The sequence below is a fragment of the Urocitellus parryii genome, chromosome 3 (genome assembly GCF_045843805.1).
Source record: "Urocitellus parryii isolate mUroPar1 chromosome 3, mUroPar1.hap1, whole genome shotgun sequence".
Taxonomy (NCBI): Eukaryota; Metazoa; Chordata; class Mammalia; order Rodentia; family Sciuridae; genus Urocitellus; species Urocitellus parryii.
This window is the reverse complement of record NC_135533.1, coordinates 155401892-155429125: the sequence shown is the minus strand read 5'-3', so window position 1 is coordinate 155429125 and position 27234 is coordinate 155401892. Positions and strand designations below refer to the sequence as shown.

At 42.5% G+C, this 27234-nt stretch overlaps 2 protein-coding genes across 4 annotated transcripts in view; one reads left to right on the top strand and one right to left on the bottom strand.

Moving 5' to 3' along the window:
- Positions 1 to 1316, top strand: part of Ppil2 (peptidylprolyl isomerase like 2) — a 31965-nt gene extending 30649 nt beyond the window's left edge. Inside the window, exon 21 of one of the 2 annotated variants that reach the window (XM_026401730.2) lies at positions 772 to 1316. The gene's annotated coding sequence lies outside the window, so the exon portion shown is untranslated. The remainder of the gene's footprint in view (positions 1 to 771) is intronic. The other variant, XM_026401731.2, reaches the window with a different exon arrangement.
- Ypel1 (yippee like 1) lies at positions 869 to 26870 on the bottom strand. Of its 2 annotated transcripts, XM_026401733.2 has the most exons (6): positions 26685 to 26870; positions 11057 to 11254; positions 6635 to 6678; positions 5849 to 5957; positions 3888 to 3935; positions 869 to 1128 (listed from the first exon to the last, which is right to left on the bottom strand). In XM_026401733.2, exons 1-6 carry the CDS (start codon positions 26721 to 26723, stop codon positions 1111 to 1113), a joined length of 456 nt encoding a protein of 151 aa, XP_026257518.1. In that variant the 5' UTR covers positions 26724 to 26870; the 3' UTR covers positions 869 to 1110. The 2 variants fall into 2 exon arrangements, with proteins under 2 accessions (XP_026257518.1, XP_026257517.1); XM_026401732.2 differs by lacking the exon at positions 869 to 1128 and having other exon boundaries at positions 3897 to 4134.
- Between the last annotated feature and the right edge of the window lie 364 nt (positions 26871 to 27234).

Below are 27234 nucleotides of genomic sequence, written 5' to 3'. Positions count from 1 at the left end.
TGATACCTTGGTTTCCTCTAAACACCTCTTCGGGAGCATGGTTTCTGCCTCTGGGGAGAGTGTCAAGTCAGTATTCTCTGGCACCAGACCTATTAGATGATGTGTCTGTCCTTGGTCTATCACCTCTTCCAATCTCATCACATTAAAATTCTAACGTAGGCTTGATTCTTGTGTTTCTCTTTCCTCATTTACAACCTTGAATCCATCAGCACTCTTGGTTCTAGAATATACCCTGAGCTCTTCTGATACTGACACCAAAGGCCTGAGCCCTTTGCCCTCTGGATGGCAGGCATGCCCTTGCCCACTTCCATACTGTTGCTGCCAAGTGATCTTCATGAGGCACATTTTCCCACTGTAATCTTGCTTCATGCCAGCCACTGGCTTTTCTTTGGCTGAGAACAGGTCTATACCTCATCCCCACAGGCCAGCTCCACCTTCTCCAGCCTCTTCCTCTGTAGCCACCCATGCCCATCAGTCAGAACCCTGGGCTCCTTGGTGGCCCTGCAGCACTCCCATTACATACCTCTTCACATCTCCCACCAGATTTTCATTACTCAGTTTATCTCTGGCCACTTGTCTGATAATTCACTTTTGCAAGAAAATGCTCAATAGGATGCAGTGACAGACTAGGCAGACACAAGCCTGTAGACGGGGTGGGGAAGGGAGAATGCTGGAGGGGACTATATGACTGACTCTGATCATGCATGAGGGTGCTGCCTGCCTCTTCAGCCATTATTTTAACTGTACTCTTATCCTTTTCTCTGGTCATAGTCAAAAGCTCGCGACCAGGCAAGTGTGACACAGCAGTAGGACTCCAGCAGCTCTGAGACCCCAAAACAGCCCTTTGCTCTGGTGAGCTCTGCAGGAAACCTGGGGCTCATCCCTCATTAAGGGCACAGCCTCCTCAACAATGAGCAACATGTAAAACAAGAAGTCTGACATCAGAAGCTTTATTTATAAACCTCACACAAACATAGGACCAAAGGCCAGTGGCATGGCTTGGGGTAGGGGAAACTGAAGGCGGTGTATGCACTTGAGCTTGATCATCCTTGCTCCTTGAAGCGAAGCTTCCTGCTGCCTCCAGGCTGCTGTCCATCTGTCCATCCAGCCTTATCCAGTGATCTGCACCTGCCCCAAGGGGAGGGCCACATCCTCACCCAAACTTGCCCTCCAGGGCAGAAGACAGGCCTGACCAAGTCCTTTGACAGAAGGTTTATATTTCTGTAGTTCATTTTAGAGCTTAAATTATGTCCTTCTAGATATTAAACCACTTGGATTTTGTAACTGCCTGATGAGATCATCAGGTAGAATAAAAAGACTTTTGGAAAAAAATCTCATCTCTGATCCTTTTGAATATCTGACAGATGCCATCAAGAATAAATTTTAAGATATAAAAATACTATGAGTGTACATATATAAAATGACAAAACTAAACCACGTTTCTAAAGCAAATGTACTGTGCCAGAATATACTACAAATGTATTTATAATCCTAGATACAACTCCAAATATTCTCAAGGAAAAAATTTAAATAAATAAAAGTCATGGGATGAGAGTTATTGTTTAGGAATTTAAGAGGGTGGAATATTCCAGCACTTCACCAGCACATCTGGTTGTGGTCTTGTGAGTATTACTTTCCCTGATGCCAGCTCATGGTCAGTTCATTTGGTTTACAGTTTAAAAAAGAAACTTATATTTCTCAGAAGACCACCACCATCAACAAAAAATGATAAAAGTTGTGTTGGTATCCATTACCAACAAAAGTACAAAGTAAGTCATAAGAGTACTAGTAAAAAATTTTCAATCAATGCCATCACAAAAGACGATACAAAAACCAAAGTGCTCAAATGAAAGGAGCAGTAAACTTGCCCAGAACATATAAAAGCTTTAAATATAACCTTAGTATATACAAAAATGGGTCAGAAAAATTCTAGAAAAGTCTCTTCAATTTAAGTAAAACATTTATGGAATCGTACTCGGGCTGCACTCTAGGCAGGCTAGTGAAGCCATATCATTTCTCCCCATTCTCTGAGCCTCCAAGGCTAAGTTCCCACTTGCAAAAGGAATGAAGACTAGAAAGGAAGTCACTGTTAGCTAATTTTTCACTTAGTGCTCATTTGTCAATTAAGGAAGATGTCTTTCCCCTTTACAATTCCACATAATGGACAGAAGCCACGGACCTTGCTACTTCATGTGCCACTCACAAGTGAAGCATCTTTAGATTTCAGACCTTGGGAGTAACAACTCCAGGCTCTGGCCACTTCAGGGTGGAAAGCTGTTTAACTTAATACAGGAACACAATAAGCCAGCCTCAGTCTACAGGAGACTAGCTCAAGAGAAAGCAGCTTGCTGGACCACCACCAGATGCAGAGGCTTACAGGCTGTGCAAAGATGTCCTTGCTTTTTTAAGGTGAAGATGTGCTTAAAGTAACCTGGCACTGCTACTCCTACTAAGCTGATAATGGCTTGGTGACATGCCTACTAAGTCACTGAACCCAGGACAATGCATTTCCCACATTCCAAGGCATCTAGTCTTGGGCAAAGAGATGGCACCAAAGGGTAGGCTCTGGGATGAGCACTGAACGGGAGCCAGGTGGCAACCCAGTGCCTGCACTGGTGACGGGACCTGGGCAGCTGGGGAGCTGGAACTGTCCAGAGACGGTTTCACAGCCATTTGCTAGGCTGAGAGCTATCAAAGCACACTGCTCTTCTAGCTCTCTGCCTCCCTACCACCAGCCTTTTTTTCTACCCCTCTGTCCTAAGCCTAAATTGTTGAAACCCAAAACTTATCTAGAAATGTTTTCTAATCTCCATTCTCTGCAGATCGGCTGATACCCTTGAATAGTGCCCATGCACTGCAGAGGCACAGGAGGATGGTAGGCCATGACTTAAAAAAAAATCTGTGACAGAAACCCAGCATTTGGGAGACTGCCCAGGTCCCTTCCACATCAGCCCGCATGACAGCACCAGAAAGGGGAAAGGTGACTTACCCAGCAAGCCAAACACCTTTCCTTTACAACATTTAAACCCATCTTGCAATTTTTAACCTTTTCTAAAGAAATTTTAATCTGGCAAATCTCAAGTTAGGAAGTTTTCCTGCTGGTTCTGACCTCTTTCATATGCAAAAATAATTCTTTTTCTTCAAGTACGTCCAGGTAGAAAATGAAATCCAGCTTCATACTTGGTCCAGCATGCTATTCTATAATGACATGAACCAGCCACTCAGCAACTGCCAGACTTGTGAGCCACTGTTACTACTGAGGGTAAAACCTCCAGGTCCAGACCTGTGAGGTTATCACCTCGTAATGGCCTCTGCAGGGCCCTGGGATGGTCTTTTCTAGAGATTAGTTCACTTGCTTTCTAGATAAGGAATCTATTGCCTTAAAGAAACAAAATGTTCATTAGACATATTTCTCTATTTATAGCTTATCTAAAATGTATTGGTTATGTTCCATTTTTGAATAGGCTAAAACAACAACAAAAAAAAAAAAAAACACTCTGGGTGGATAAATTTTTGACTGCTTCTGAAAGATTCTTAAATGGACACTATGCCTTACGGTTTACATGTAGGAGGAATAACCAATTTGTAGTTTTGAGAATTGGGGTAAAACAAGCTACCTTACTCTAAAAAAGGGAGAAGTGAGACTTGCTCTTGAAAGAGACCTTGCCTCTCTGGTCTTTAGGAACTTAGTTTTAGATTTCTATTGAACATGAAAAAGCACAGCCAAACTATATTGAAGGCATAGGTTAAAAGAAGGTATTAATTAGGCAAATAAGTCATCAGTTGGTTAATTCTTTTTCTAGAACTTGAGAAGTTAGAAAAAGATCATTGCAAACTTTCAGAAACAACCATGTACATAAACAGGACACAAATTGGGGATGCCTTACCCAAGGAGATGGCCAAGAGAGGCCTTTGAGTGTCAAAGCACGGCTAGCCTGTGAGGTCAAAGTTCAAGAAATATTGTCATCCGGGATGCTCTTACATCTCCATTACACTTCAGTCTCTTTCACAAAATAGTATTCAAGAGAATGGAAAGTTTCCACTTTACTCCCAACCATTGTCTTTGATCATGTGGGCAAGCTCAATAATAAATTTTCCTTCCTTATATTTCTGACTGCTCTCAAAGGCATGTTCCTTGGGAGGGGGGAAAAAAAGTAGAGAGAAGGTTTCAGGACAGAATCTTTCATTTTTCAACTTCATTATACCTTTTTTTTTTTTTTCTTGGTGATGAGGTTTGAACCCAGGGGCACTCTACCACTGCACCACAAGCCCAGCAATTTTTATTTTGAGACCGGGTAGAAAATGCAGTCTCCCCAGCTGCTGTGGATTATAGGTATGTACCACCATGCCTGGCTTTCCTTTTCTTACAAAAATAGGGATTAAAGGCCACCCTAATTTGGTTCTGGGGATTTAACCCAGAGGTGGTTTACCATTGAGTTACGCACACTGCCCTTCTTATTTTTTGAGACAAGGGTCTTGCAAATTGCCAAGGCTGGCTGTGAACTTGCAATCCTCCTGCCTCAGTCTCCTGGGATTACAGGCCTATACTGCTGTGCCCATCTGTGCAGTGTTAATTCAAACCTTCAAAGACCAGGATTTGGGATATAGCTCACTGGGCAAGCATGTGCTTAGCTGGTTTGAGGCTGTGGGTTCTATCACCAGCACACCAAAAAAAAAAAAAAAAAATCTGTTTATTGAACATGTACTATGCATAGGGCAATTTAGGAGATATGATTGATATGAAGCACAGAGACATCAGTAAAAAACAGGTCAAAAATGCTCAGGAGCAGGCCTTTTATGCAAGGACAATGGATACCATCCTATCATTTTTTAATACTGAGTATATGGCCTCATGATACATACCTATGTTGGGGACATAAATGACTAGGGTGAGTTGTCTGGTAGGCACAGAAGAGATGGTCCCAGTAGGAAAGTAGCAGGTATAGCCATAGAGGAGACACATGGTATGGTATCCATGAAGGGATGGCAGGGCTTCTGGAAGAAGGGCTCTGTGTTCCCTCACATTTTATGGAGAATCAGAGATGGTCAGAAATTCAAGAAAGAGGGAGATCAGGCAGCCCTGACCTGGAAAACTCTGGAGCCACAAATAATGTAGCAAATACCTTAAAAAAAGGAGGGCTCCATGTGTAACAGCCCTCTCAAATGATATTGTCAAGGGTGGGGCTCCATAAGATGGACAGGTGGCTTTTGCTAGGAGAGAAGCTGGGGCAGAGTTGGACCTTTGGAAGCTGCCAACACAGAAGGGATCAGAAGCATGCCAGGCTCATGTGGCCTGGGACAGAGAGGGCTCAGCAGATGAAGGCGGGCAGCAGACAGTGTTAGGAGGAGACCAATCATCCTCACTGGCCTCGGACACCTGAGTGCTAGGGGACCAGGGAGGAGGAAAGGCCTTAGAGTGGGCAAGAAGGTCCAGGCTTATCATCTTTCAGATTCACCGTGTCGTCAGAGAAGGAATGGAGAGATGAAGGCTAGAGACAGAGCAGAGATGGCAACCATCAGCTCATGGTCCAGGGAAAAAAAGAAGAGCCCCGGGAGAAGAGTCTTTGGGTAACTTCTGCCTCTGAGCCCAGACACTGAGTAGTCTGCTGAACTTGCTCCAAACAATGGAACTCCCTTCATGGAAGTGCCTTTCAGGCTCTTGGAACCTGGGGCAGCCCCATGAATGACTGGTCCTGTGCCTTAACCAGCTTCCAAAGAAACTGCTGAAAATATGTCATTGACGGATACCACTCCAGAGGGAGGTTTGACTCAGTTGCATAAGCTGTGTGTGCATGTGTGGCATATTGTATACATTACAGCACACCAGTTAGAAGAGGTGGGTACTCACGTATTTCCACCCGAGTGTGGTCTTGCAGTTCTCACAGTAGATGTCTGCAACTGCATGCAGCCCAGTGAGAAGGACCCTCTCCTCAGCAGGACCACAGCCCACGTTCACCCTGTAGGGACACAGGTGATCACCCTGAAGGCCCATATTCCCAGACCCCACTGCTGGCTTCCTCCCACCCTGCCCCCCTCCCCAATTATTGAAAGTTCACCAGAAAGCAGCACTGAACCTTTTCAGCTCCCCAACCTCCTGCCAGCTACCACCTTTAATGAGAAAGAATTTTTCTTTTCTTTTTGCAGTGTTAAAAAATGAAATCCAGGGGCTAGGGTTGTGGCTCAGCGGTAGAGCGCTTGCCTAGCACGTGCAAGGCCCTGGGTTTGATCCTTAGCACTACATAAAAATAAATAAATAAAAGTATTGTGTCCAACTATAACTAAAAAATAAATATTAAAAAAAATGAAATCCAGGACCTCACACATGCTAGGTAAGCATTCTAGCACTGAACTACACCCCCTGGCCCAGGAGCAACTTTTTCTCTCCCCACAAGGATCCCAACACAGGATAAACTGCAGGAAACTAAAGTCCTTATACTAAATTTTCAAAAACTCCCAGCCATAGAAAACTAAAATTCTTTCAGGTCATATAAAGGCAGTGGCTGGGTAATTCCAGTCCACAGGTGGAACTCCATTTATATATTCCAGCTATGCATAATTGAACACGGGTTGGACAGAAGTGATCAATGCCACACGATGGGAACCCCAGGCCACCTGCCAGACAGCAAGTACTCACACAGAATTGAAGAGGTAGGCTCTTCCCTGACTTCCCTGAAAGGACTGTAAAGAAGAAGAAGGTGTTAGAAGATTGGTTGTGATAAGACCCTGAGGAGTTCTGCATTCTGGAATGATTGTGGAACAAGGTGAGAGAGCTGCTCAGTCTTGGTGGTCCTGTGGAAGTAGTAGTCCCTAGAGCACCATGCTAACCAGGGTTCCATTAACTCCACCAGAAGAGGTTACAAAGAACAGGACAGATGCCCCTCCAAAACGCTAATAATAAATGAGGTAAACAAACTGATTTTTCATCCATATTGAGTTGGGAAGTGAATTACTCTGTTGCTCCAACATTCTGAAAGTGACTGTATTGGAACAAAGTGGCAATACAGCACCAGGCATAATGGTATACACCTGTAGTCTAAGCTACTTGGGAGGCTCAAGCAGGAAGATCACTTAAGGGAAGGAGTTCAAAGTTAGTCTAAAACAAAACCAAAAAATGGTCATGGTCTAAGATGATCCATTCCTAGGAGTCAATGATCTTCCAGCCAAGAAACTGATCTAGTATATTCATATATTCAAAAATGGTTCAATGTAAATGAATCAGAGTAAGGTAGTGTGCCTCTCTTGAATAGGAAAAAATGCCCCATGGGAGGGTTCATCTGCTTTGGTGCCAGGCTCAAATGACTCACACAGCATGGTCAACCTCCAAAATAATCAAAAGAAATGCAAACCAAATTTTTTTTTGCCCATCACCTTAACTTAAAGTCAAAAGGCTGTGAGGAATGCTTACTGGGACATAATTTGACAACATCAAAATATAAAAGGCACATCTGGGCAGCTCAGGCAGCTAGACAGGAGGATAGTGAGTTCAAAGCCAGTCTTAGCAAATTAGTGAGTCACTAAGCAACTCAGTGAGACCTTGTCTCTAAAATAAAATATAAAATAGGGCTGGGGATGTGGCTCAGTGGTTGAGTGTCCTGAGTTCAATCCCCAGTACCAAAAGATAAAGGAAAAAGAAAAGGCACAAACTGTATGACCCAGCAATCCCACGTTTAAGTATTTACTATGGAAGAGCTGGACGTGGTGGTGCTCGCTGTAATCCTAGTGGCTGGGGAGACTCAGGCAGGAAGATCTCAAGTTCTAAGCCAGCCTCAGCAACTTGGCAAGGCCCTAAGTAACTTAGAGTGAATAATGTGGTTTCTATAGACCAAAGAAAAAACATCATATTGTCAAGCCATTAAGAGGGATAACTGCAAGGAATAGAGGTAGAACAAGGCAGGCGGAAAGACCAATTCTCCTTTTACTTTGCATATATATTTTTTTCCTTTTTGATGGTGCTGGAGATTGAACCCAGGGTCTTGTGCAGGCACTCTATCACTGAGCTACATCTCCAGTCCCTTTTATCTTATTGATATAGGGTCCTGATAAATTGTTCAGGTTGGCTTCAAACGTGCAATCTTTCTGCCTCAGCCTCCTGAACGGCTGGGTTACAGGTGTGTACCATAGCTCTTGGCCCAGTACTTTTTTGTGTGTGTATAGGAGATTGAACCCAGAGGCACTTAACCACTGAGCAACAAAAGTCTTTTTCTTAAATTTATTTTATTTTTAATTTTTTGGTATAGGGGATTGAACTCAGGAGCACTCAACCACTGAGCCACATCCCCAGACTTATTTTGTATTTTATTTAGAGACAGTGTCTGAGTTGCTTAGCACCTCACTGCTGCTGAGGCTATCTCAGCCTCCAGAGCCACTGGGATTACAACTCCTTTTTATTTTTTGAGACAGGGTCTTCCTAATTTGTGAGGCTGGCTTTGAACCTGTGATCCTCCTGTCTCAGCCTCTTGAGTCACTGAGATTATAGGTGTGTGCCACCATGCCTGGCCCAATAAGCATTAGTTTATATTTGATTGAATCCGGGGCACTTATCCACTGAGTCACATTCCCAGCCCTTTTTGTACTTTATTTAAAGACAGACTTTGAATTGCTTAAAGTCTTGTTAAATTGCTGAGGCTGGCTTTGAACTCGTGGATCCTCCCACCTCAGCCTCCCCAGCCACTAGGATTACAGGTGTGTGCCACTGTGCCTGGCTAAGCATTACTTTAATGGATAATTATAAGCAATAATTTCTTTTAAAATTAAAAGCAAAAAACAAAAAACAAAGGGAGAGCACCTGCTTGACCTTAATAGACGTCTCTCATCTGAGCATGAAATAAATCTTTATTTTAAGCCACTGAGATCTGACTTTTTTCCACCTCACTTGATGCAAACAACATTTGAGTTTTTGTTTTTGTTTTGTGTTGGGGGTTGAGTCCAGAGCCTCTAGCATGCTAAGTGGTAGCATGAGCTACAAGTACCCAGCCAACCAGGAATGTTTTAATTTTACAATACAGCTTTCAGACTTAAAAGGGGTATTTCCTTAAGTGATTTTCTAGGATTTGAAATATCATTCTGTGTTCAATTTAACTAATAACTGTTTTATAGAACTTTTGCATATCCTGGCCAGGCATAGTGGCACAAACCTATAATCCCAGTGAACAGTCTTGGGAGGCTAACACAAAAATTGCACATTTGAGGAAATTTATCAAGACCCTGCCTCAAAAAATAATAAACCCTGGGGATATAACTTAATGGTGAATCACCCTTGGGTTCAATCCTCAGTACCAGTATGGAGAAGGGGGAGAACTTTTGCACATCCTCATTAGCCTTCAGTTTTCTAGACTAGTTTTCTTGCCTATTATGCAAGTCTTTAGTTTCCAACAGGAAATGACAGAAGCAGCTCTGCAATTCAGATTCAGATGTTAGTCTGACCAGAATGTGGGTCAGCTAACTTCTGTAAATTAGAGCCAGGAGAGGGATGGGTATGGTGGTACATGCCTGTGACCCCAGCTAATGGAGACTGAGGAAGGATGGTTGCCAAGTTTGAGGCCAGCATGAGCAACTTGGCCAGACCCAGTATCAATGTAAAATAGGAACAACTAAGGAAGTAGTTTAGTGGTAGAGTGCTTGCCTTCTGCTCTTGATGTAATGTTAAAAACAGCTATGGTCTAGGGTTCTTTGAAGTAAGCATCTAAAATTCCTTCTGGCTACCTCTAATGACTGATACACCCAGGATGCTCCAGAAAAAAAGACCATACTGGTGCACTGTCTGTTCAGGTGAAAGGTCATGGCTAACAGCAGGTGTCATTGCTCAGTGAGATTACCAAGCCCCACAGTCTCTAACTGAAGGCCCAGAGTGCTCTGCCAGTCATTATCTCATGACACCTTTTTACCCACTGCACCTGTCTCAGAAAATGAGGTGCCTCAGGAGCTTCTACCACTTTCCTGAAAGTTCTGGATGGAAAAAGGAGCCATAAAAGCAAAGAGAGCAGAAAATCTGCCTTGTTTAACATGTTTTATTTCAGATGATAAACAGAAATAACATCTATTACTATTGAAAATGCAAGAGATAAACGTTATTCAAATTGAGTTAAACAATAAACCTACAAAGAGATTCTTGGAAGGTGCAACTTCCTGATGAGACTTTCAAAGTAGCCCAGGTAGATAGGTGGGGGGTGAAGACTGGTTCCCAGAATGAATATTCGCTTTTCCATTATATTTGTATTATTCTAAATGTTCACATCTGGTTGATTATAACCATTACATCTGCTAATAAAGAGCTCAATAGAATGAGGAACCAGAGGATGCTTATTTATGTCTTGGGTCTGGAGGTACAGACTACCTACAGCTTTAGTCGTGGGCTCTTACAGACCATGGCACAGGTGGGCATGTCCCCCTAGGCATTTTCTTCTCTTTATATTTTTTTCTTTTTGGTTCTAGGGATGGAACCCAGGCTCTTGGGTATGCTAAACAGGTGGTCTATCACTGAGCTTTATACCCAGTGCTCTGGGCATTTATCTGAGCAGCCTCTTTCCTTGTTAATTACTCTAAACTAGTCCTACAGATTTTCTATAGACTTCATTTCTTTCATGTTCTCTGATTTCATATTAATTTCACTGCTTTGACAAATAACTGACTCATCTTGCTCTTAGTAATCTACAAGAATTCCAGATGCCCAGTTCTCCAATACCCATCTATTGTGCCAAGATTACAATAAAGATGTTGGTGTAGGGTCTGGAGTTGTGGCTCAGTGGTAGCAGAGTGCCTGTCTGGCATGTATGAGGCACTGGGTGTGCTCCTCAGCACCACAGAAAAAATGTAAATAAAACAAAAGTTTATGTCTACCTACAACTAAAAAAAAAAAATTAGAAAAAAAAAAGATGTTGTTGTAGCCACATTTAATCATGCACAAAACTTTCACCAACACTGCCCAGAAGGCTGTAGACCTTTACAACACAGCAAATTCAGGAAGTCATGTGGTATACTAAGTAAGTACCATGATGACAAATGATAATTGTGTTAAGTGTGTTTCATGAGTTTTTTTTTTTTAACTCAAACCACTTGCCTTGGAGATCAGCTCGTCGTGATTGGCCAGGTGGGCTCTGCAGTGGATACAGCTGTACGTTCGGTGACAGTTTGGTAGGTAAGCTTGGAACGTTTTGGATTTGGTCATTTTCACCATTTCTGCTGGGTGCTCCTCACTCAGCTCAGGGCTGGCACTTGAAGACCTGCGGCTCTGCTGGACTCTCTGACAAAAGAAACACTGGAAAATGCACGCAAGAGCCGTTGTTGTTTGGAAGGGTGTGTGGCACTGTCCACACAGCTGGGACAAGAAAAAAATGTCACAACCTGTCAACAAATCAGACATAGCTATGGGTTATATAAAGAATAAAATATATATTATTAAGGATTTATGTTTAGAATTTATGTGTTTTGAAGAATGGTGGTGGTGCTAGGGTTCAAATCCAGTACCTACCACTTAGCTACATTTCCAATCCGATATCTATTCTTTAAATGTACTTAAAAAGAATACTGTTAACCATTCTATATTTAGTTAGAGGTGCTAAGTAGACTAATTTTAAATACAAATAGATGAGGAAAAAACATTTGATTAAATACATCTTATACCATGCTTGGCTTTAGGAAACATGAAGGAAAAGGAAAATGCAGCCAACATGGACTCCTAAATGAGATCAGCAGCAGTACTGGATACATCCCAAATCCGGGAATAATGACTCAAAGCACTAAGACATTTGAGTGATGGATCCAGTACTAACTAAACTTTAATAAATTACCTGCCAGTCTAGAGATAAATTCAGATTTAAACTCAAATACAGTCAAATAAATTTTGACAAGGACATCAAGACCATTCAATGGGGGAGAAGAATATTTTTAACAAATAATGTTGGAAAAACTGGATAGCCATGTGAAAAAAAAAGTTGGACCCTCACATAAAACTCTATGGAAAAATTAGCTAAAAACTATATAAAATTCTTAGAAGAAAACATAGGGAGAAAGCTTGGGATATTAGATTTTGCAATAATTTCTTGGATCTGACATCAAAATCACAGGTAACAAAGGGAAAAAAATAGACAAATGGGATTTCATGAAAATGAAAAACTTTTGTACTTTAAAGGATCCTATCAATAGGGTGATAAAGTAACCAATAGAATGAACGAAAAGTATTTTCAAACATACCTGATAAGTTGTTAATATCCAGAATATAAAAAGAACTGCAATCAACAACCACTACCAAAAAAAAAAAATTGATTTAAAAAATGGGGAAAGGGGCAGGAAGGGCTGGGATTGTGGCTCAGCGGTAGAGCACTTGCCTAGCATGTGCAGGGACCTGGGTTTAATCCTCAGCAACACATAAAAATAAATGAATGATATAAAGGTATTGTGTCCAAATACAACTAAAAAAAACAAATATTAGAGGCTAGGGTTGTGGCTCAGCGGTAGAGCACTCGCCTAACATGTACGAGGCACGGGGTTCGATCCTCAGCACCACATAAATGTAAAATAAAGATATTGTGTCCACCTAAAAATAAAAATTAAAAAAATATTTAAAAAAAAGAAGGGCTAGGGCTATAGCTCAATGGTAGAGTGCTTGCCTTGCAGGTGTAAGGCTCTGGGTTTGATTCTCAGCACCACATGAAAATAAACAAATAAAGATATTTGTAAAAAATGGGCAAAGATATGCAAATGGCCAGTAAGTGCATGAAAAAATATCCAACATCACTAATCATGAAGGAAAGGCAAGTCTATAATCTTAGCAGCTCAGGAGGCTGAGACAGGAGGATTGTGAGTTCAAAGCCAACCTCAGCAAAAAGCAAGGCACTAAGCAACTCAGTGAGACTCTGTCTCTAAATAAAATGCAAAATAGGACTGGGGATGTGGCTCAGTGGCCAAGTGCCCCTGAGTTCAATCCCCAATACCCTCAACCCCTGCAAAAAAAAAAAAAAAAAAAAAAACAGAAAATAAAAAATGTTAGCAAGCATACGAAGAAATAAGAACTCTTGTACACTGCTGGTGGGAATAAAATGGTGCAGCTGCTATGAAACACACTATGATGGCATGGAATTACCATATTGTTATGGTTTAGATATGGGGTGTACCCACAAAACTCGTGAGACAATGCAAGAATTTTCAGAAGTGAAGTGAATAGGTATATGAGAGGTATAACCTAATTAATGTATTAATCCACTAATGGATTAACTGGGCAGTAACTGTAGGCAGATAGGATGTGGCTGGAGGAAGTAGGTCCCTTAGGGTGACTTTAGGGTTTGTATTTTGTCCTTGGTGAGCACAGCTTGCTCTATCTCTCTAGTTGTCATGTCCAGAGCTGCTTCCTTCTGCCACTTCCTCTGCCACACCATGGGCCCAGAGCTATGGAGTTGGACATGAAACCATGAGTGGATTGAAACCATGAGTCAAAATAAACTTTTCTTTTTCTCAACTGTTCTTGTCAAGTATTTTGGTCACTGCAACACAAAAGCCAACTCAAACATATATGGTCCAGAGAGACATACATACCCAAGTCCTTTCAGCAGTATTATCACAATAGCCAAGAGGTAGAAGCAACCCGAGTATTCATGAACATATGAGTCATGTATAATGTCATGTATAGATTATTATTTAGTTTTTTAAAGGAAAAACTAAATATTTATTCATGTTGTAGCATGTGCCCACATTTAGGAAATGTGGGCACATGCTACAACATGAATAAATCTTGAAGATAGTATGCTAAGTGAAATAAGGCAGTCACAAAAGGACAAATACCTAGGAGATACCTAATCAAATTCATGGAGACAGAAAGTCAAATGGTGATTTCTAGGGACTAAGGAGAGGAGTGGAGAGTTAGTGCTTAATGGGACAGAGTTTTCAGTTTGAGATGATGAAGAGTTTAGAGATGGATGGTGGTAATTGTTGTGTAATGATGTTAATGTACTTAAAGCCAGCGAACTGTATGCTTAAATGTGATTAAGATGGTACATGTGATTTGTATTAACCACAATGTTTTTTTTTTCATATATCACTTTTACATTTTAAACATATTAAAAAAAAAAAAAGAAGAAAGAAGGTGAGCCCATGACTGATATTGCCATAACTGCCACCAGGACAGAAACTAAATTCTTCTGAGTAGCCTCACCTTGGCTGGGCAGTCTTTGTGACAGGTGTCTTGCAGGAGAGAAGCACACGAAGACTTTGTTTCAGGATAAACACAAGAGAAAAATTTTCTCCAAATTTAAAAATATGGCCATGGGGGCATGAGTCTTTAGGCAGTTTTGGCCCAGGAGGCTTGCTCCTCCTCCTCAGGGCACCTCCTGTCCTGGCCTGCAAAGAACTTCTGCTTCAAACAGTATGCCTATTCTTCCTGTGCCCTCCCCTGAGATGACACTCAGGGATACTGTCCTGGATCCTCCACAGATTCCCTGGTCCTTCCACCTGTGCAGGAAGCTCTGCTCTCTGTTCAGGTATTCTAGCATAGGAAGGTCACCTTCTTAAACTTGTGAATTTAGTTTTGAATGGGCAGAACATAGTGTCTAAACATACAAGCTGCAGACAGACACAGAATTCCCAAGTTTACTAGGTGTGCATGCCTAAAATCCCAGGTACTCTGGAGACTGAGGCAGAAGGACTGAAAGTTCCAAGCCAGCATGAGCAACTTAGTAACTTGGGGTCTTAGTGAGACCCTGACACAAAACAAAAAATAAGAAGGGCCGGGGTTGTAGTTCAGTGATAATACACTCCTGGGTTCAATCCCCACTACAAAAAATACAAATAATATAAATATATGAGACACTCATGTGTCTGCTGCCCATTATGGAACTGGGACCGTGTCATTACTAGGCCACAGTGCCCTTGCAATGTCCCCTTCTGAGATGTCACCCAGTTTGGACCTGTGTTTATCATTCTCTGCCTGCCTTGACACAACATGTATGTGGTGTGGCCCTAGGCAAAACCACTGTGTCTTCCATGTTAGGAACTGGATATGGTGCTGTGACTTTTCTGTAGAGGCATGGATGAGTCTGCCCATGTTCCCATTGATTGCTGGCCTCCCTTCACCTGGTACCCATGTTGTGTTCTCATCAGATATGCCTGGTGCATGCAGCCACTGATGGTTCATAGACACGTGATGGCTCCCAGATTGGGCCACTGTGTGATACTCCCATGGATGGCATCTCTCCCGGGACACCGGCAGGCACATTGTTGGTGCCATCCTAGGAAGTGACAGGTCAAAATTACATGCATCTAGGCCACACACCCTGCCAGCAGTGGACAATTTTTTTGCTGCCACTTGATATGGTCATATCTTCCTCCCTGCCAACTCCATATGATCACATTTAAATTTTTTTGCCAGTTGGTGGTATGAAGCAACATCTCACTGTGGCTTTAATTTGCTTTAACCTGGTCATTCATACTGATGAACAGGCATCCTCTTTTGTGACACTCCTTTTCAGTCTTTCTTCATTTTTTCTATTAGTTGCTGATCTTTTCCTTATTGATTTGAAGGAGCACATGATATATTATGGAGACTGAAGCATACACAAAACAATATAGATTGTGTCATTACAAGCATTATTGTGATGTAAATGTGCCTCCTTATCTTGAGGGAGAGATGTTTTGGGACAAAGCTATGGCTGATGGTCACTGTCCAAGGCTCCCAGAGCAGAGAAGAGAGCTCTTATAGCTGCAGACCTCTGAATGTGACCATATTTTTGGAGCAGTGGCCTGATTCTGGTATTGTTGTGGGCTGCATATCCCAATGCTCTCAGCCTGGATCCTCCACACATTAGTCACACATATGAAAGTATGCATGAGTCCCCTAGAGGCAGCTACTCCTTAACTCAGTACAATATACTCTCAACTCAGTTGTTCACATGTGCAATGTGAATTTCAGGAGGAACTTAATTATATAGACATGTGTATCATGTACACATGTATATATGTGTATGTATATATGCATGCATTCATTAATGGGTTTCAAGTTTTCCAAAAGAATAGTCTAACTAGACTCATTATCAATGTGTTAGTTACCATATACAGTTCAAATTTTAAAAGACAAAAAGTAAACCAAAAAAATATATATGGTTTAAGATTTTATAAAAACCAACTTCCAGGTGGCAAAGAGCTTGCCTAGCATATGTGAGACACTGGGTTCAATTCTCAGCACAACATAAAAATAAACAAATAAAATAAAGACATGCTTTCCAGCTACAATTACAAAAAAAATGAAAACAACTTCCATTTATAAAATTATGATACAACATATATTTGGACCAATTCTCCCACTTTTGAGAATAAAAATGTTGACAAAATGATATTTTATTTTAAATTAATTTTTATAAGAGAGAGTCTTGCCATGTTGCTGAGGCTGGCCTGGAACTCATGGTCCTCTGCCTTACCCTCCCAAATAGCTGGGATTACAGCATGCATCATTGTACCCAGCTTAGGACATTTTCTTCAAAGCATAAAGGGGTTTACAAGATAGTGAGGAACACTCTGGCTCCCTCTAGGAAGGGAGAACCCAGAGGAATGAGCTAAGCATGGCAGTTGCTCATGCTCTGAACGCATTTGCCCAAATTCAGCAAACTTGAGCTTCTGTTCACAAGTCTAAGGTCAGCCTTAGGTGCAGAGTCTGATGAGGATACCCACTCTACAAAGTAGTCAGCATAAGATAACCCTAAAATGAATTTACAGTCCAAATCCCATCAGTAAGAAGGTTCTAAGAACCTAGTTGAGGTACCTGCCAGAAATAAGCATAAATCTAGTCTGGAGGAAGTAGCTGTATCCAGACTTTAGAAATCCCCACAAGTAATTTTTCAATGAGTAACAGAGTTAAAAATAATCAGGCAGGCTGGGGGAGTAGCTCAGTGTAGAACACTTGCCTAGAATATGTGAGGCCTCGGGTTCAATTCCTAGCTACTTGGGAAGCTGAGGCAAGAAGACTGCAAGTTCCAGACCAGACTGGGCAACTTAGCAAGATCTTGCCTCAAATAAAAAGGGCTAAGGATATAGTAGGGAAGTAGAGTACCCCTGGATTCAATCCCCAGTACAGGAAAGACAGAAGGAAGGAAAAACAAAAATATATGTAGGGAATAGCCAACAAGAAAAATAACCTTGTAGGGGCTAAGGTTGTGGCTCAGTGGTACAGCACTCGTCTCGCATGTATGAGACACTCGCATGTATCAGCACCACATAAAAATAAGTAAAATAAAGGTATTGTGTCCATCTACAACTAACATAATAATTGAAAAAAATAACCTAGTAGCTGAGTACAGTGGCACACTCCTGTAATCCCAACAGCTCGGAGGCTGAGGCAGCTCACGAGTTCAAAGCCAGCCTCAGCAAATAGTGGGGCACTAAGCAACTCAGTGAGACCCTGTCTCTAAATAAAATACAAAATAAGGCTGGAGATGTGGCTCAGTGGTTGAGTGCCCCTGAGTTCAATGCCTGGAACCACCCCCCACAAAAATAAAAACAACCTTGTAGATCTGGAGAAAAACATGAGTAGAAATAAAATAAACACAATAGGTTTGGGCTGCAGTTGTGGCTCAGGGGTAGAGCACTTGCCTACATGTGTAAGGCACTGAGTTCAATCCTCAGCACCACATAAAAATAAATAAAATAAAGGTCCATTGACAACTAAAAAAGAAATTAAAAATAAAAGCACAATAGGTTTAATAGGAATAAGGCAGCTAAAAAGAGAATTAGTTAACTGAAGATAAGTCAGAATAACTAATAATGGAAAAATTTCCAGAATTGAAGAAATAATAATTTATAGACCTAAGAGGTGAACAATCCCAAATAGAAAAATAAAATAAAGCCATAGCTAGTCAATAATAATGAAACTGGGCCGAGTGTGGTGTCACCCAGAAGCTCAGGAGACTGCGGCTGGAGGATTGTGAATTCAAAGCCAGCCTCAGCAATTTGGTGAGGCTCTAAGCAACTCAGTGAGACCCTGTCTCTAAATAAAATACAAGAATGGGATGGGGATGTGGCTCAGTGGGAGTGCCCCTGGGTTCAATCCCTAGTACCAAAATAATAATAATAGTAATAATGATAATAATGATGATGATGAAACTGTACGCCAGGCATGGTGGCGCATGCCTGCAATAACAACCGCTCAGGAGGCTTGAGGCAGGAGGATCCCCCGAGTTCAAAGACAGTCTTAGCAACTTAGTTAGACCCTGTCTCAAAATAAAAAAGGGTTGGGGATGTGGCTCTGTGGTTAAGCGATCCTGGGTTCAATCCCTGGTACCCCCCACAAACTATAGCTGGGCACGAAGGCACACACTTGTAATCTTAGGTACTAAGGAAGATGAGGCAGGAGGACTGAAGTCCAAGGCAAGCCTGGAACAATTTAGTGAGACTCTATCTCAGGATAAAAAAAAAAAAAAAAAAAAAAAAAGGGCTATGGATGTAACTTGGTGGTGGAGTGCCCTTGGATTCCACAGTACCAAAAATTTTTTTTAAAAATTCCTGAAGAAGTCTGATTATATTGGATATTCCCAACTGGTGATTCCCAACCCTTAACTGTTTTCCCCCATGAACTGCTATTATGTTGTGCCAATCCTGAATTTTCCCCTGGATTTCTTTAGATTCAAGAATTTCTCAAGATTTGGGGCTGGGGATGTGGCTCAAGCGGTAGTGTGCTCGCCTGGCATGCGTGCGGCCCGGGTTCGATCCTCAGCACCACATACAAAAAAAAAAAAAAAAACAAAGATGTTGTGTCCACCGAAAACTAAAAAAAAAAAAATATTAAAATTAAAAAAAAAAGAATTTCTCAAGATTCAAGACCTCAAATGTAGGCTTAATACTTTACATTTTGTAGATTTTGTGCTACTAGGACCTATTGGATCCTTCATGAATTTGAATCCAGGCCTCCTTCCCATCTTTGATAAACTCTGACATGCCCTAGGAGGTCATGGAGACAAGTGTTAACTGGATACCACCTTACATGGATCCCAGTTCCATCTCCTGGTTCCACTCCTTTTCCCATGTATCTCAACTTTCCATGAGGACATGAAAAGAGAGCTGGCCAGTAGTATATTCAAATCCATGTTCCATCAATAAGAAAAGAATGAACTTGTACTGGTTCTACTTATTAAACTCATGTTGAATCTTTGTTTTAACATTTTTATCCACATTTTTCTATTGAAATGACATTAAATAAATCTCTGTTTTCTCTCTTCTCTCCTTTCCCTGGATTTTCATTTAATAAACATACTTAATTATAATGGTATGAAGTGAAGGGCCATCAGGGATAGAAATCTTACTCGAAAACTGGTTTTTCAGGTCTTTTGTGGCGAAGCACTAAAGTGACCTGAATAGACAGCTAGCTACAGAAACTACCTTTCACTTTATTCATTGGTTTTGAACAGATAGCAGTTTTATTCACAGAAAGGCCAATACCCCTCATTTTAAACTCTGCATTACCTTCTAATGGAATAGCACTCAAAATTTTTAATTGTGGTAAGAATACTTAAAATGAGATCTACCCTTTCAATTTTATGCACAAGGTACACTGTTGACTATAGGTATGATGACTATACAGTAGATCTCTCCAGCTTATTTCTTTTACTTTAATTCAAACTTTATGCCCATCAATTAATAAGTCTCCATTTTTCCCAGTTCAGGCAACCACCATTCCAGTCTTTGACTATTTTTTGTTTTTAATGCTGGGGATTGAACTCAGCAGTGCTTTACCATTGAGCTACATTCTCAATCCTTTTTGAGACAGGGTCTCACTAAGTTGTTAAGGGTCTTACTAGGTGGCTGAGGCTGGCCTTGAACCCACAGTCCTTTTACCTCAGTCTTCTGAGTTGCTGGGATTACTGGCATGTGCTACCATGCTTAGCTTAAATCTGATGTTTAAAAAAATGTTTTTAGATGTTGATGGATCTTTATTTTATTCATTTATTTATATGTGGTGCTGAGAAGAGAACCCAGTGTCTCTCACACATGCTAAGCAGGCACTCTACCACTGAACAGCAGCCCAGCCCTTAAATCTGCTTTTAAATCAGACATTCACTGTCACTTCAGGGGAAATCATGGTCAAGTTTTCAAACAATTAATGTAAAATGGGCTTCTACAACAGGATCCATTGGAAAGCTGGGCATGATAGTACATGCATGTAGTCCCAGCTACTTGGGATGCTGAGGTGGTAGGATGACTTGAGCCCATATCTGAGAACAGCCTGGGGAACAGTGAAACACTTTGAGAAACAAAACAAGCAAATAAAAACTGTGATTCTCTAAGTCTGGAGGGCAACTACCATCCCCTTGAAAGATACTGATGTGGGGTAAGTTTTTGAGTAAAAACATTGTTCTGGGTTCCAGAAGTTCCTCTCCAAAAATAAGCACAGAAATTATTTTAAGAGAATGTGAATCAGGCCCATGTCCATATGGTGCAGTTACCACACTTCTAAAGACAGAAACACTGAGGAATGATACCAAATGCCAGCAGCTTTTGACTCTTTATGGGATGAGGTGCAGACTGCCTGGGCCATGGGCACTTTGTTCTCTTTCACCCCCTACCTCATGTCAGTCACAGCTCTGGTTCTTTCTAGTCCCTGTGAAGTTTTTTGCTTCAGCATCATTACCACCTGGTAAATAAGTTGGGCCCCTCCCATAACTTTACCCCCAAAGTGTTCTAGGTTGTGAGGTGAAAGGATATCAGGCACATAAAGAATGAGTGTGTGGGGGCTGGGGCCGTGGCTCAGCTCAGTGGTAGAGTGCTTGCCTAGCATGTGTGGGGATCTGGGTTCGATCCTCAGCACCACATAAAAATAAATAAATAAAGGTATTGTGTCCAACTAAAACTAAAAAAATAAATATTAAAAAAAAGAAGAATGAACGTGTGAGTTAACTAGAACTGGGGTCTCTGCTGGACTTGACCATGAAATCACAGGTATGCCTGATATACAGAGTTCCAGGAAGTAGAGGGATGAACATTTTGCTCAAAAAATACATGATGTGGGGCTGGGGTTGTAGATCAGTGGTAGAGCACTTGCTGAGAATGTGTGAAGCACTGGGTTTGATTCTCAGCATCACATAAAAATAAATAAAATAAAGGTCCATCGACAACTTATTAAAAAAAAAAAAGACATGATGTGTACTCCTGTGGCCTTTCCATGTAAGCCAGAGCTCATAAAGAAGGTTGGATCTCAGACAGGTGATATGTGCTAGGGACATTAGGTCCTTGATCCCAGGGAGAAGTGACTGATGAGAGGCAGAAGAGGTTTCCCAACCTCACTCCTTCCTCCAAAGCTGCTCTGTCCCAGAAGCTCCAGCTCTGAGGCCTTTCCTTCTTCAGGGGAAAAGGCCTCTCTGCTGCTGGCTTCCCTTTCCCAACACTCACTAACACAGCACTGTTTTAGGGATTAAAAAGGTAAAAAGTCAACTTGCCATCACAGAGAAAGGGACAACAGATAAAACTGCCAGCTTATGGATAAGGAAATGCAGCAGCTCCTAAAGAGCCTAATAGTCAATGCCTACACTATTCGAAGGATTTTACTGCATAAGAATCACCCAAGTTAACAGTAATCCTAAGAGATATGTGTTGTTCTTAGTCCCACTGTGCAGATGGGGAAATTGAGGCCCAGAAAGATTAACCAAACTATTCAAAGCTGCACAGTAAGCTGTGGAGCTGGATTCAAAGCTGGGGAGTCCAAAGCCTAGATCACTGCGCCTGTAGACACACAAACAGATGTGCAACTTCACTCATCAATGCAGACTGACAGCACACTGATTAGCTTTATTACACTTAGCAGGTTGGCAATAGCTTAAAAATATTTGAGCTGGGCATGGTGGTGTATGCCTGTGGTTCCATCTACTTGGAAAGCTGAGGTGGGAGGATCACTTGAGCCCAGGAATTTGAGGCCTGCCTGGACAACATAGCAAGACTTTATCTCTTTAGTGGGGGGAAAAAGTTGATAACACTGCTGTATCTGTTTGGCAACTCCCATTAGCATTCTTGGGCATGCACCTCTGAACACTGGAGGGTCCATCCCAGGAGTTCACCTTCAGACTGTCTTATTCATGTGCAAATACCTGGATATAAGTAGTCACAATTTGCCTGCAATAATCTCAAATTAGAAGCCACTTCAAGTCTAATCAAAAGACTGACCAAATGCACTAATAAGCATGTATCAGAAGCACTTCAAATGTGAAGCTTCAGCTAGAGACTGGAAGGGAAGAGAAGGGTGACTTTTTTTTTTTTTTTTTCACTGTCTGCTTTATTTTTTTGTGGTGCTGAGGATTGAATTTGGGGCCTTGTGCATGTTAGGCAAGTGCTCTACCACTAAGCCACATCCCAAGTTCATCTCTCTGCTTTTTTGTACCTTTCCATTTTGATGCCAAGAGTATGCACTGACTATTCAAAATCATACTTAGAGGGGCTGGATTATGGCTCAGCGGTTGAGTGCTCGCCTAGCACGGGCGGGACTCGGGTTCGATCCTCAGCACCAAATAAAAATAAAGGCATTGTGTTGTGTCCATCTACACCTAAAAAAATAAATATTTAAACAACAACAACAAAAATCACCCTTAGAGTACATGCACTCACAGGCAGGGAAAGGCCTGGAAGGATTTATATCAAAGGTTAATAGCACTAGTACCGTTTGTCTCAGGAGCTGCTGCATTTCCTTATCCATAACAACAGTTTCCCTCTGCAAACACACATCCACTTCCTTCCTTCATGAATCACAGGATAATAGGCTTTCTCCACATTTCAGATACTGCAGCCTTGGTGGACCACAGGTCCCACTGCGAGGGGCAAGAAGTACCAATTACATAACTGCCTTAAGAAGGAGCTCCTTTGGTCTGCTGTGGTCTCTCAACAGCTCCCATTATCTAGGGAACCAAGGGTGTCTGGCACCTCCACCACCCAGTGGTCCAGACACCTCTGGCTTTAAGACCTGTTTTTTCCATCTCTCCTCCCACCATGCTCAAGTCCTGCATATCTCCCATAAAACTATAGATAATGTGCTTGCAGTCAGTCTCTCTTTCCAAAGAATCTGAAATGCATTCCTTCTTATTTCTACCACTAGTAAGTTTGCAACAGCCATAGACCTGATACACCTTCTAGCAGAAGTGTCTAGTTTCCTTGCAAAGAATTAAAATGGGGAAGAAGTAGGAAGTACACACAGGTTGCCCTAGAAGGCTGAATTGGAAGGGAAGAGGCTGGGAATTTTAAACTATTTTATTTAGTCACATGTTGAATAAAATATAATAAAACATTCAAAGCCCTGTCTTTTGACAAGGGAAGAGAAAGGCCAGAGTCACAAAGAACTGCAGAAGGGCCCTATGCTCAGGGGGGTGTATGCCAATAACACTGGGAAGTCAAAGGGTACCACATAAGCATGAGCAGGTGAGATTTACCACAGAGATATACCTCCACTGGACAAAGCGGGTTCCATACAAAATATGCGGTATATTTGTTGGCTCTGGGATCTTAAATCAATCTTTGTTACCTTATCTATAACATGGGGTAATATGTAATTCATATGACTGCCCAGAGAATCACAATGTTAAGGAAGGTGGTCCTTGGTCACAGTTCAAAATGCCTGGCAAATGCCTCACAATAGAAACATACTGTCATTGTTACAGCAAGGCAAAGGACTAGCAAGCTCAACACCTTACAAACCGCACAAGGAATCTTGGCCCTCGTCCCAGAGTTCTGAAGGTATCAGAGGACCTGCTGAATAATGGGGAGTACGGTCTCTTAAATCCTTCCTGGTGTATTCCTAATTGTGGGTTAGCTCCAGGATTCCCATTTTATTTTCACCTGATGGGTTTTCAGTAGAACAGTGTCTCTCTCATAGGAGGTTGGCAGAGACCTCTATTTTGTCCCCTTGACATCTTTCCTGAATCCATCTCATACTGCCCACCCCATTATTCTTAGCTCTCCATGTCTTGAATTCAGAACTTTTTCCAACTTTAACTCAAATCCCTTGTCAAGCTGGGCCTGGTGGCACATGTCTGTAATTCCAGTGACTCAGGGGGCTAAGACAAGAGGATCACAAGTTCAAGGCCAGCCTCAGCATCTCAGTGAGGCCCTAAGTAACTTAGGGAGAAAAATAAAAATAAAGAGCTGGGGATGTACCTCACTGGTTAAGCATCCCTGGACTCAATACCCCTGGTACCCCCCAAAAAAATTCTCTTGTCAAAATTTGCACTCTTAGATGGGGATTTAGCTCAGTGGTGGAATGCCTGCATAAGGCCCTGGGTTCAATCCCCAGCAAAGTAAATACATAAGTAAAAATTTAAAAATTCCCATTCTCTAGAGGCATCACTGATTGTCAGATCTAATTACTCATAAAAAAAAAAAGAGTGAAAGAATGAATAGTTTTAAAGCAGGAGGACTCAGTTGAAGTGCTTACATAGTATACAGAGGCCTGGGGTTGGATCACCCCTGCTGGAAAGCAAGCAAGAGGAAGGATTTCTACTTCTTCATATTCTAAACAACATTTAGTGCATTTATCAGCCTTCCCAGGGAAAATAATACACTAAAAGTACACAGCAGTCCTTTGCCCTCTCCATCCCTGCTCTTTGACAAGATGCTTGTGGAACTCAGTGAAAAGAGGCAGGAATCAAAGGATACATATTACACGAACACTGGTCTCAACATAAAGAAACAGCTGTAGCAACTTTGGTACTTCAAAATGCAAAGATTTAATGTTTGGAGTTTAAAGAATGGACCCAGACCAGTTTTTAATTTTTTTTTTTTTTTGTACCAGGGATTGAACCCAGGGATGCTTAAAAACTGAGCCATATCCTTACTCCTTTTTATTTTTTATTTTGAGACAGGGTCTCACCAAGTTGCTTAGGGCCTTGCTAAGTTGCCAAGGCTAGCTTTAAACTTACGATCCTCCTGCCTCAGCCTCCCAAGCTGCTGGAATTACAGGTGTGTGCCACTGTACCCAGCTAATTTTTTTTTTTTTTAATTTGACCAAATATACCACAGCAACGTAGGATGGTTTAACATTAGGGAAAACTGGATGAGGGGTATAGTGGAAATGACAGCACTATCTTTACAACTTTTTTTTTTTTTTTTTGGTGCCGGGGATTGAACTCAGGGCTTCACCCATGCTTTGCACATACTCTTTTCACTGAGGCACAACCCCAGCTCTTTTGTAACTCTTATGGAAATATGTTATATTTTTCTAAAATAAGTTTATTTTAAGAATAGGCTGGGGGGGGGCTGGGGTTGTGGCTCAGTGGTGGAGCTCTTGCCTAGCATGTGCAGGGCCCTGGGTTGAATCCTCATCACCACATAAAAATTAAATAAAATGAAGGTATTGTGTCCAACTGCAACTAAAAAATAAATATTAAAAAAAAAAACAGGCTGGGTGTGTAGCTCAGTGGTAGAGTATTTGACTAGTATGTACAAGCCCTAGATTCCATCCTCAGCATCAAAAAACAAAGATTATTGTTCAGATTGGTAACTAAGATAATTCAATTATTATTTTAAGTGCCTTAGTATTGGCCAGATCCTGTGCTAGTACATGTATGTGATATGGCAGGAATTTGCTCTAGTCCCTTAAGGAGAAGCCACTCTAAACATATAGGGTACACATTGATGTGCACAAAGGTATAGGTTTTGAGCATCAGCATTCCTCAAACATGCCACCAAACAATGTCCTCCTAGAGAGTTTGGCTAATGATGGGGCAACCAGTGTATGATTATAAGGCTCAATGGTACCAGGATCAAGCTCAGCTTCTGGCATGGAACAGGTGCTCAGCATACATTTGCTACGTTTACTAGAAAACAGCAGAAGGTAAAGGGCACGTATGTGATGGGAGATGGCAGCTTGGCAGGTGAAGCAAATAGTAAGGTTTCACAGAGAATGTAAGATTGGCTTGCGCACTTGAGAAATTTAGGAGTTGGGGGGGGGGCTCGGGGGCTGATGGATGGAAAGAATAACATTCTGGCCACGCCTGTACGTTTTGGATAGAGAAAGAAACGCAACGAACCCAAAGCGTTTGGGGTGGGGAAACTGATGTCTTTCATGTCCATAACCTATCTATCTGAAAAGGAATTTTGGCCTTATTTCTGTACTAGAATTGAGCACACAATTTAGACATCAAAGACGTCAATCAACAGCAGGTAAGGGAGGGTGGTGGCTCCTACTTCGTAGGGTTCTCAAGCTCTGGCTTTTGCAATCTCTGCATTAATAAAGCCTACTGCCACAAGTGGTAAACACCAAGGACAATTAATTTTAATTATGATCTTCGTGTGGGCAACTTGAAAATACGTCCCCCTCGCAATAAACAATCCTTCGTTGGAGACATCTTTTGTTCTTATTTCTTCAATTGCTGCTTTTATTTTTTTAAAAAGGAAAGAAAAAAAAAACCCAAAACACTAAGTATCTAGTTCATGTCCAGTAAACCTCTGCATGGTGGGGCGGGCAAGGGGCCGGGAGAGGCGGGGAGGTGGAGAGAAGGCGGGGAAAACCAAAGATTAGGCTTTGTGGTGTATTTCCAAATGGAGTGAACCAAATATCAACACACCCGAAAATGAGAACAGAACAAAAAAGTCAACGGATCCGCCTCTCTCGTGCCCCTGCCCGCCCGCCCGCACGCCCAACAGGTGCTTCCCAGGCCCGCCCGCCCGCAACCACAGTACCCTAGGGTCGCCACAAAGTAACCGCCCGCGCAACTGTAACGAGGCCCGCCAGTACTCACGGCCGCTCCGCGGTCCGTGTCCCGGCCCGCAGCGCCCATCCGGCCCGGGCCTCGGTCAGCGCGGGCTGTGCTCTCAGGCGGCCCCGGCGTGGCCCGGGACGCGCTGCGGCCGTTGGCGCCTCGGCAAAGCGCGAGGCATCCTCCCGCCGCCGCCCCGCGGGCCGCCAGCCCTTTGTTTTGGAGCAGCTGCCGGGCCCAGCCGCCGTTAACGGCCTCGGAACGCTGCGCCGGCCAATCAGCGCACCACCCCGCCCGCGCCCCGCCCCATCTCGCGCGCCCCCGCCCGGTGTGCTCCACGCCACTAGGATGGGCGGGATCCCACCCTGCCAAGCGGGATAGGGATGCACGTGCCGCGGGGCGCGCCGCACTTTCATTGGCTGGCCTGCCGGGCGCGGCCTCCGAGCCATCCTGTTAAGGGCTGCGGTTTGCGGAGGCGGGGCACGGGGGGCGGGCTCAGCGAGGAGCACAACACGCAGGCGCGAGTGGGGCAGGCTGCTGCGTTCCACTTGGAGAGGTGTTCGGCTCTGAGACGTAAGGGCCCGGGGAGGAT

Excerpts from the sequence above, each read along its gene's own strand:
- Ypel1 (XM_026401732.2), bottom strand. The coding sequence starts at position 26,723 with ATGGGCGCTGCGGGCCGGGACACGGACCGCGGAGCGGCC. Across the intron at positions 6,679-11,056 it reads ACGACGAGCTGATCTCCAAG|TCCTTTCAGGGAAGTCAGGG; the intron begins GCAAGTGGTTTG and ends TCTTCTTTACAG. Across the intron at positions 4,135-5,848 it reads CCACACTCGGGTGGAAATAC|GAACATGCCTTTGAGAGCAG; the intron begins GTGAGTACCCAC and ends CCCCCTCCCAAG.